Source organism: Protobothrops mucrosquamatus, unplaced genomic scaffold (genome assembly GCF_001527695.2).
Source record: "Protobothrops mucrosquamatus isolate PMUCROS unplaced genomic scaffold, P.Mucros_1.0 scaffold_46, whole genome shotgun sequence".
NCBI classification, from domain to species: Eukaryota; Metazoa; Chordata; class Lepidosauria; order Squamata; family Viperidae; genus Protobothrops; species Protobothrops mucrosquamatus.
In genome coordinates this window covers 28,962-39,791 of record NW_015386122.1, presented here as the reverse complement: position 1 = coordinate 39,791, position 10,830 = coordinate 28,962, and the positions used below count along the sequence as shown (strand labels likewise).

General features: G+C 37.7%; 1 protein-coding gene across 1 annotated transcript in view; it reads right to left on the bottom strand.

Moving 5' to 3' along the window:
- Positions 1 to 8,492: 8,492 nt before the first annotated feature.
- The window catches only part of CUNH5orf63 (chromosome unknown C5orf63 homolog), a 27,951-nt gene continuing 25,613 nt past the window's right edge, over positions 8,493 to 10,830 (bottom strand). The window contains exon 4 of the mRNA XM_015811118.1: positions 8,493 to 8,782. Within this exon, the coding sequence (XP_015666604.1) occupies positions 8,603 to 8,782 (180 nt within the window). The 3' untranslated portion in view covers positions 8,493 to 8,602. The remainder of the gene's footprint in view (positions 8,783 to 10,830) is intronic.

The window sequence follows — 10,830 nt, the reverse complement described above, 5'->3', positions numbered from 1 at the left end:
ACAACCAGGCACTACATAAATACTATACATAAAATAGAAACCACACATTCCATTAGAGAGAAGTTCCCCAAGGATGGGCTCCAGCACAAATCCGAAAGCTCAGAAAATGAAACCTCTGGTCCCTGTGACTCAGGGGTCCCCAACCTTGGCAACTTTAGGACTGGGGAATTCTGGGAGTTGAAGTCCACAGGTCTTAAAGTTGCCAAGGTTGGGGGCCCCTGCCGTGACTGACCCAGGTTGGATCCTGCAACATTATCCTGGGATGCGTATATTCGCCTTCATTTGTTTTAAGAATCTGTTTATATATAAGAGATGAAACATGGGAAGAAGAGATCATTTGTTGTATTTTAAGACAGAAAAAGTTACTAAAATTGTGCATACTTATGATGAAGGGATAAGTCGTTTCTTTATCTATTTCTTTTTCCTTAGTATATTGTTATATGTTCCTTCTTTTCAAAGTTTCTTTATATATTTCTTCTTTCTGCATTTTCTACTCTTTCTTGCTATTCTTTTATTTTTTTTAGCTTGTATTTTTTTAACTGTAATGTTTAATAAAATTACTATTAATAAAAAAGAACTATAAAAATGGACTTATCAATTGTATATTTTTTCCCTTCAATATTTTTCTACGATAGCTGTATCTAATTCTCAGAGACTGCCTGCCCTGCGGTTTTCTTAGCAAGGTTTCCCAGAAGTGGTTTGCCACTGCCTCCTTCTTAGGGCTGAGAGAGAGAGAGAGAATGGCCAAAGATCACCCAGTTGGGTTTGCCCTTAAGGTGGGACAAGAATTCATGCTCTCCTGATTTCTAGCCTGAGGCCTTAACCACTACACCAAACTGGCTCTCATCCATTATAGTAGCAATTAATTAAATTAAGATCTTACGATACTGAGAGTATGCATGTTATAAGGGAAATCTCAACTTGGCCGTAAATGAACTTTCTCTTGTTACTACTCACACTTAAAAAACCCAAAAGAAAATATTTTAATGCTGAAGCAATTATTCTGGAGGTGAGTATTCAAAGGCCAGGGTTCAGACTAAGATATGTTATTTTTGAATTAATGACCACACTACACAGTCCTCTGAGTACTTACTCAAGACCTTTTCCAGATGCTGTAATTTTCCTCAAAAGGCTTTTCAGTTAAGGCTGAATTAACCAAATTCCATTATCTCAGCAGGCATTACACTGACTATTGTAGGGAACTGCTATTCACTACAATAGCACTTAAAAACAGTAGATGTGCTTCCTGGGAAATTAATTATTAAATAATCACTCTTCCAAGAAATAACTCTGTTGCACCTGTTCTGCTATAAGCATACTACTGTGCTAGAGTGTGGCAAGTAGGAATGGTGTCGAGATGTCACAGGCATTTACCAAGTTCTTCTGTTCTTTCTGTCCTTTAAAAAACGTTGGAACGTGCTTTTGTCCTCCTCCCTTGAGGTTTTAACAATTCATGTGGACAGCATACTTGTTTTAAATAGATGTATTATATAATAAATTGCTATGATGTACAATAATGTCCTGCTTATCAGAGACATCATTTCTAATAGCTGATGCAAACAAAAAGCCACAAAACACTGGAAAAATTTTCCTCCACTGTCACTTCAAGGAGGGCATGCTCTTTCACAAAGTCGCAGAGTGTTTTTTTTTTAAGGTTCTGGTGGAGAAACAGTATTCTTAAGACAGAAAACCCTTATCAGTTTTTCTTTGATTCTAGAATACTTGGCATCGACCAAATGCCTGCATTCTTAATTCTCATGAACCCCAAGTACAAGCAAGTGCCGTCTGATTCAGATTCAGCCCCATTGCTGTGCTTTGGATTACCACTTTGGTAGGGATGCCTAAGCAGGAGCATTTCATTAATCAGTTAAAATTTGATGGAGAAATGCTGTGCAACATTTCCATTAATTAGATAACATTTAATTGCCTCTCAGCCTCAAAAGAGCCAAGGCAAACCAACCCCTCAGGAACCTTGTCATTAAAATCAATTTGGCAGGAAACAACAGCAACAATAGAACTTGATTTGGCAGGATGTTAGCTTTTAGATTTATAAAAAAAAACAAAAAACAACCCCCAAACACTCTTCCCAAGGGGGCATTATAGGCGCCTTTACTTAGAATCAAATTCAGTTGACAATCAGATTCTGTCCTTTATCATTTCCAATTATGAATGTTTACAATTAGGAAGCAGGCTCCTGCTTTTTTTTTTTTTTTTACTATGTTTGCCTGGATTTGTCAGCAGTAGCTGGAGTGTGTTTTAACAGATGGGCCGAGTAGCAAACTGCAGGCTATAAACCAGGGAGCTAGCTGGAATCCGCACTGAGCGATACTGAACGGAATGCTCGTAAAGTTCACGGACACAGGCAGATTCAGACTTGTACACAATTCCACAGTGAAGAGAACACACACACACACAGTACACACAGTGGCCAATCTCTCCTCACCCCCCATCAACCCAGGGGAAGTTCAAGACTTGGCATTCGGAACTGCATTCTTGTTACATACATTATGGCCCATCATTTGGCATAAACAAAGGAAGGCAAACAAGAATACTACATCCATATCATTTACCTCTCCAGAGGCACTTACATGCACTCATACAAAGAAGCAAGCAAGAGATCTGCAGAAATATATCTGACAAGGGCTAGCACTGACAACATTTGCTGTCAACATTTTAAACACTTGCACATTTGGGGGGGGGGAATCCAGATGCAACTATCCAAAAGGGAAGAACAAAATAAGCTGTAGAAATAAAGGACAGTTCTTTTTTGTCCCCCTCTCCCCCGGAATTATTCTTGAGTCGCTATTCTAGGACAGAAGGAAAAGACAGATCAAGGTGGAGTGACATTTTAGCTCATGCTATTTAGCTTCTGTCAGCTTGTTTTTGCAACTAAATTGTTGCCATGGGAAGGGTTATATTTGTATACACACAAGAGCAGGCCCACTTTTAATATATAGGTAGGCGCATCATGTAATAAATATGCACAGACTTGCATTTAGAACATAAGACTTCCATTGCATCTGTCAGTTTCAAAAGCTTTCTATACATCTGCATTTTTCTTTAGGGAAGACAATTATCCAATTACAGTCAGAAACATTCACATTGCTGGTTAACCTATTCCCCTTGGAGTCACTGAATTGACATCTAAATATTGTGATGATAATTATGGCAAAGTAAGAAGTCACTTTTTTGAGGGGGGAAAAGTTTTCATCTTTTGGATCCTACCCACTTGCAACTAATTTTATCTATTTTTCCGATCGTTCCCCCGTCTACTATTTGTATATGATCATACCAAAAAGACTAAATCACAGCGGGTTGTTTTTTTTTTATCAGATAAAGAAAAAGAATCAAGGGGGCAGAAAGTAACGGGGTTTTCCACCCTCGGGAGACAATCTTTCCTCATTATTGTTACTACGCGGAGCCCACTGACAATATTATAGGTGGAGAATAAGTTGTTAAGAACAGTTAACAAACCCAATCTGGCGGTGGCAGTGCAAACTCCGGGCTCTGAGCAATTGAACCCCGAGCCTTCCAGTCCACCAAGACCGACCGCCTAAGCCGAGAGAAAACCCCGGGGCCTGATGCGAGGACTCACCCTCCTCCGGCGCTCGCACACACCCCTGGTCATTCCTCGGGAAGGGTCCCGCTTTCAAGCCGCCGCATCATTCGCCCAAGCCGGCTGGAGGGACAGGGATCCCAACACGCAGGGGCGTCCCTCTCGCCCAGCCCCTGCCAATTCATTGACCTCTTAGCGAGCGCGGCCAACCTCGGCTACGCGGCCAGCAGCGCCAGCAGAGCAAAGACCGGGGAAAGGGGCGGGGCAGGGGGCGGGGCAGGCTCTGCAGAGTGGCAGCCGCCGATTTCTGCTCGCCCGGCTGGGAGCATTGGACTGGACACGGGGCGGGCGGGAGCGAGAGGGAGAGCTAGGGGACAAATGGCCTTTGGGAGGAAGGGGACCCCTGGTGGACAGACGGCGGAAGCGCAGATGGGATAGGTCCTCAGGCCAAGCGTCAGGTAGAAAAGGCAGGGTCGGGGGCTGGCTGGCTGGATGGATGGGGGGGGGGGAGAGGCTTCGTCCGCTGGCTGCATTTGCTGGGATGCTCCCGTTCCTCATCGCGTCTTCCCAGGCTGCAAGGGCAAAATTCGTTTGGCGGAGCATTGGGTGTGGCACCGCTCCTCCCGAGTAAAGGAGATTCGTTTCTTTCAGAACTGAACTTCTTGCATCTATCGGAGTTTTGCTTTGTGCATCAGAGTTTTTTTTTTTTTTCTTATTTTCCTTCAGAATTTTAAGGTATTGATTAGAAATGTTGTTTTTATTTTGTGTCCCTATGTATGGCGGTCTTAGTTTTGGCTATGAAGCGACTAAGTAGCTGGATGGGTCTGCTGTGGTTCAAAATAAAAATACAAGTTGATCTGCATTTTAAGACGTGGCTTAAAATGCAAACAGAGACTTAAAAGAAAACGAGAAGGTCCCACATATTTCTGAAGTACTGATGGTGTAATGACCACAGATTGCTTAGCTAAGGTTCAAATGACTTCTTCCAGATCCCCATTGGGCTCAGTATCTTAATTATGGTTTGCTTTTAGATGATTTTTTTTTTAAAGCTAAGTGAAGTCAGACCTGGTTAGTACTTGGCTAGAACCAGTACAAAATCTCAAGGCTATAAATAAGCTAAAATGTAAGAGCCAAAACACACACCTTGGAAGAACAATGGCAAGAATCTATTGCCATGCTGCTGCCAAAAATGCTACCTAGGTTTAACTTTTGTCCTATTTACTCTGTTCATTAACATTGATCCTAAAAATTAGTCTCCATCATAGGAGTCTTCATCAAAACCTTTTGCAAATGTAAGTAAATGTCTCAGAAAACGTAACAAGTTTATGAAACAGAACTTACCATTGCAGTTATTCATGTTGTTTTTCTTCAGATGGATTGTTCTTCTATAATGCCTTCTCTTCACATTTCTATGTAAAATAAGCTATTGGAATATTTTCTGGTTCCCTCTTTTGTTCTGTTTCTGCGTAATCACTGAAGCTACAGTAATTCTGCAGGTGATATGCCCAACTATGTTCTGTTTCTGTGTATCAGTCTGCATTGATTTAAGGAAACTGACATTGAGGAAATACAGTTGCGTGTGCAAAACTGGTCAAATTTATGTTGCAATGAACCCCTAAGTGAACATAAGCTCAGACAACCATCTCCATGGTACACAGCCTCTTTCTACACCTTTCAGGAGAGACCACACCATGTGCAATTGTTTACAGATACAAAATTTAAAAAACAGTGAAAATGGCAGATTTCAAGAATTCCATGTAACTTCCTAATAGTGCTTCTCACTGTTGAAGTTATCTGGAAGAATACCCACACATATTTCTCCTGCTTTGTAATGAACTATCTTTACTTTCAAATGTTGAGACAGTTGTTTAGCATGGTTGTCGAAAGCTGATAGAATAAAAATCACAACCTGAAAACTCAGAAGTGTCAGTTTTTTGTCATCTGTGGGACTGTCTTCTTCTAGTTAATTTTAAGCCCAATGAGTCAATCATACTTTGGATCTTTATTAACAACTCTGTAGTAAAAATAAAAGTGTACTGAATCAACTGGAAAAATATCTGTATGTTTGCACCTCCCAAATTTACTATTTTATTTTGATTCTGCAAACACACATAAATACTAAATATGCATTTAAATTGCATACCAATCTCATTTATACATACATGGTGGGATTCAAATATGTGAACAACCATTTGTCTGTGTGGATGCAGCTTTCGGAAATCCATTCTGGGCAACAAAAAATTAGCTACTGATTCTGCCAAAGTAGTGCGAACTGGCTGAATCCCACCACTGGCTGTACAGCTTCTATTTCCTAACGATTCATTGAAACCTTTAATTTCGCCTCCATTTTTTCATGTAACTTTGTGTACATTTTATATATTTAGTTTGTATAACTGTCTATCACACCAAAAGTAATTATGGGCAGCATACAATAAAATATGTGCATATTCCTCTTAAAGAGGTGCAGGTTCATTGTTATGGAAATCTACAATGCTAAACTTTCTACCTTCACCAAAGACAAGCAGATCAATAAAATAAGGACATATAAGCATTCTACAAGCTGTGTTCTCAATATGACCTTTGCATACATTAGTCTGTTACTCAGGAATAATAATAATTCTAGTAGTCAGAGCTCTCAGTGAAATAGCATTTGAGAGGACAGACACTATATTACAAACCATAACATTAATTTCGTCTTTAGATGGGAAGACTGTTTCCTCTTCTTCTGAAGATGTCTTTTCCTGATTGTATTGCACTCACAGCTGATTAAAAGCTGCAGCAGTAGCTGATATGCTAGGAAGTACATACTGTATAAGCATAGGCTACAGCTGTATTAATAGAAGGGGAGACTCCATTAAACCAAAGCTGAGTTCACTAAGGACATAGCTACACTTTTCTTACACACTTTTATGTGCTGAGCTCAGCCTAAGTTTTCCGTTCTAGCTGCAGTAAAGAGGACTACTTCACAATACAGACCATTTGCGAAGATGAATGAGTTCACAACTTTAATATGCTTTACTCATTTAAACTGTTGTAATAAAATAACACAAATAATAATCAGAGGAGCCGGGAGCCTCAAAGAATTGGGATGAATAAGAAGAAAAAAAGATTTAAAGAGCACAGAAGGGAAAGTACAAAAGGGTTATATTAATCTTCATTTACCAACATTTTGTAAAGATCTTTACCAAAAGCCAACGATTAAATTCCCTAATGAAATATTTAATTTTTAGTGTTAATAATTATCCTTTTAAAGAGACTCAAGCCTGTTGGGAAAACAAGGATTCTTTGAGTAGTTCCTTTGGAACGCAAATTAGAAAAAGCCTTCAATTGGTTTAAGCTAGCCAGAGACTCAGTTTGAGTACTCTGTGTACAGCCATCAAGGCTTTATATAAAGTGCACTTATACCAATTATGATAACCTCTCTGCTTGTTGTGACTATTAAATTTCCATGGGAGTAAAAGCAAATCATATCAGAGGCTATCACACACTGCTGCAGGCTCTTTACCTCTTGGATCCACTTTTATGTATATTTAATGAGGCATCATTAACTAATAAGCCTCTAATGAAAGACCAATTATGAGGAAACAGATCACAGAACTGGAAAAGACTCTGAAGATAATCTATTTCAATGATCCGCCTATTTGTCTTTTTGCCAATATAGCCAAAAGGACTTTGGTCCAAATGCTGTACAGGATTTGAAGTTTTTGACTGGCTTCCAGGAGCAATCAGAAAGGCAAGCATTTTCACAAAGAGTGGCCAGTTTTCATGTATGTACATGTAGTCCTCGACTTAAGATCACAGTTGAACCAAATATTTCTGTTGCTAAGAGAGACATTTGTTAAGTAAGCTTGCCCCATTTTACGACCTTTCTTGTCAAAATTGTTAAGTGAATCACTGCTGTTGTTAAGTTAGTAATGCAGTTGTTAAGTTAATCTGGATTCCTCATTGACTTTGTGTCAAGGTTCCAACAGACAAGACCAAATAAATCAGAATTCCGAGGCTTGAGATTTCCTCAAAGAACATGTTTATTGGTTACATAGTATCGGCATGGTCAAAAGTGAAACCAAGTCTGAAGTTCCTTTCAAAGAGAAACAATATTACAAAGTTAAACTTCCCATCCCAGTGTGATGTAATCAGCTATGTTCCCCAATAAAAGAATTTGGTGGGCTTTCTGACCAAATGCTCATGCCCCCATCTAACTGACAAAAATGACCTTGGTTCCCAAGGGACAGCAAAATAGGCTAGTGGAAATCCTTCCATTCTTGTGGCAAACTAGAATGAGCAAAAATGGCTGCAGTAAGGTTCATTGTAGAGTTGACACTTTGCTTGTCAGAAGGTTGCCAAAGGTGATCATATGACCCCTGAGATACTGCAACTGTTATAAATATGAGCCAGTTGCCAAGTTTCTGAATTTTGATCGTGTAAAAAAAGGTCATAAGTCAGTTTTTTCACTGCTGTTGTAACTTCAAACAGTCACTATTGAGGACTGTCTGTGCTTATATAGGCAAATTCTCTCAGATGGAAACCTTCCAGATGCACTGAATTCCAAATCAACAGAATAATGGAAGGTGAAGTCCAACATATTTAGAAGGAAAGGCTGCTATATAACTTTAGCATTAAGATGAAATCTATTGTTAGCTATGCAAACTGATACCCAAAGAAAGTTATAAAATGTTTAAGAACAAATATAATAATAAAGGTGAAATTGACAATAAGCTTACTTGGTTTCATATTGTTTCAATTATTTTAGGACCAAGCTTTATGCTGCTTCAATTTTATTAATACAATTATATTCTATTGTATAGTAGTAGCATAAAGTCTAAAGTGTATGTGTGATGTATGACAACTGAAAAAAAATTCTTAAAATGAGCGTTGTGTTTACTGTCAGTGAAGAACATAGTCAATATGAAATAAACATGTTATCAAACACAACTTTGATAGTTGATTATAAAATCTGCAGGGTATGGTTTTATTTGTAGAGAAGGCAATACAAAAATGATCAATGCAATCCTTATGGTTTGCAGTTAAATATCTTCATTTTCTTCTTCATTTGTTTCTTTCATCTTGTAATTCCAAATTCAAGAGTTGATTTTCTAGTTTTTGTATATCTACCCGATGCTTCATTAAGAATTTCCCATTCAGATGAAAGACAGGTATTTCATACTTGTATTTTTCAAGCCAAACTGAATGATTTGGTAGAGTTATATCTATTTCCTCCAAAATAAACTAAAAAAAACAAAAACAAACGGACAATAAAATAACTAGCAGCCAAACATTAGAAAAGCATAGTAATAAATCATATTAAAAGAATTGATCTCAGAGAAAATCTATGTAGGTTGTAAAGCAATACTTCCACTGGAAAAACTGATTAGGTTTATTATTTTTTCAGCAAGAATTTTTGAACAATCTGAATAAGAGGACCCCTATAAGGACTATTGCTATAGATAAAAAAATCGTAAGAAATAATTTCCCAATTTGTCTACACTTAGATTACAAATGAACAAGTGATTTTGAAATTTGCCGGCAGTGTGATGAACGATTGCTGATAGGTTACATTTGCACAATAACTTGAACTGCAATCTAGTCAATCATATTTTAGTCTAGCATGTTGGAAGAACCCAACTTGTAGGATTAGTTTATGTTGGAGTCTACTATGTGAACTCAGGTTTGTGTTAATTCCCCGAATTATGGTTCAGTAAGTATGTTCTTGGTCTTTTTTGTCAAGCATCCTAGATAACCTTTGGCTACCTTCGTGTGAGGTATTCCTACTGGTTTTGTAAGTGGTAACTGTGAGTCACTTATGGAAGACATGTTTACTAGGCTGGAGAGATCTCAACTGCTTCCATTTGGGAAGACAAAAGACGTGTAAAATGGCAGTGGAGATTAAAATGCCCTAATTAGATCTCATTTCAGATTGCTTTCTGGAATGATCTCATCTCCATGTTTGAGCTTCCCGACCTCCCAATATTATTCTAGGGCAAATCAGCCCTGTGCAGTTGGTCCAATAATCTCCAGGTTCCATTATATATAAAAAGTATTATTTCCTGGAGGCCTTGGATCAGAATAAACAAAGAATAAAGCAAATTAAATGAGTTGAGTCTAGTAATTAAAGCAAACATTTGTCTTGAATTACATGTTGACCAAATTTTCAGTGCACAGATTTCTTCTCTTTCACTGTCATTCCAATTTCAGAAAATCTTTATACTAACTCATTCCTGCTTAACAAAGAAACAGTTTTAGCAAATTTTTAAATTGGAAAAAGAAACAATCAGATATTTAATACAAAGGAAATCCCATTGATTGGGATTCTAACTATATTTTTAGAAAAGCAATTAATATAACTTCCAGGCTGCATAACACAGCACACCCATCTTCTGTTTCAGTAACCACTTTATCTGGATATTTGCTTTATCTTATGCATTTAAATGGACAAAATCAAAGCCATGAAGATTTTGAGGCAATTATTTTGGTAGGAACTGTAATACTTAACACTGAATTATTTTATCATGAAATACTTCCAATTTTAGTACTTATGAAACACTATTGATAATAATTAATATCTCTTGGTGATTTACAATAAAACACTCTATCACAATTAAAAGTACTAAGAACAGTTAGAAGCAAACACAATCAACAATTAAGCATTGTTTATTTAAAAGATACATGGTAGGGCCTTTTTAAAAGCCAACAAAGGAGCTAAATCTCTTAAGCTAGCAAGGGCTTAAAAAAAGTAGGAAGGTAGTTCCAGAAAAGGGTTAATGGAGGTACAGCCAAAACAGCTCATGGTATCATATAGAAATTTATATTCTCCTAAGAATCCTAAATCAAGGTATATGAAGCTTACAAAAAACCCTTTTAAAACTCTGATGCAGTTTCCCAACCAAGATCATCATTATCTCATCCCACCTCAGAGAGGGATTTTCAAAAAAGGTCAGTTAAATCTAAGGGAAGGTGAGACAATGTTTGGGGGGGGAAATTCACATGAGTTCTATTTCCCAGAGTGCCCAATCTTTTTTTTTTTTTTTACAATTATAAATAGGAATAAACTTGATTTTTTTTAAACTTTAACTTTAACCACATTTATACCCCGCCCTTCTCCTGGTGGACTCAGGGCGGCTTACAGCCAGTTTAAAACAAAATAGCTAATACAATATACAAAATTTAAAATATGGTTAAAATGAAATATTAATATAGGCTTTTTCTTTTTTAAAAGTTATTTAAAAACCAAATTTAAAAATACCCCTTAGGCCAGTCCTGCCAGCTGAAATAGCCAT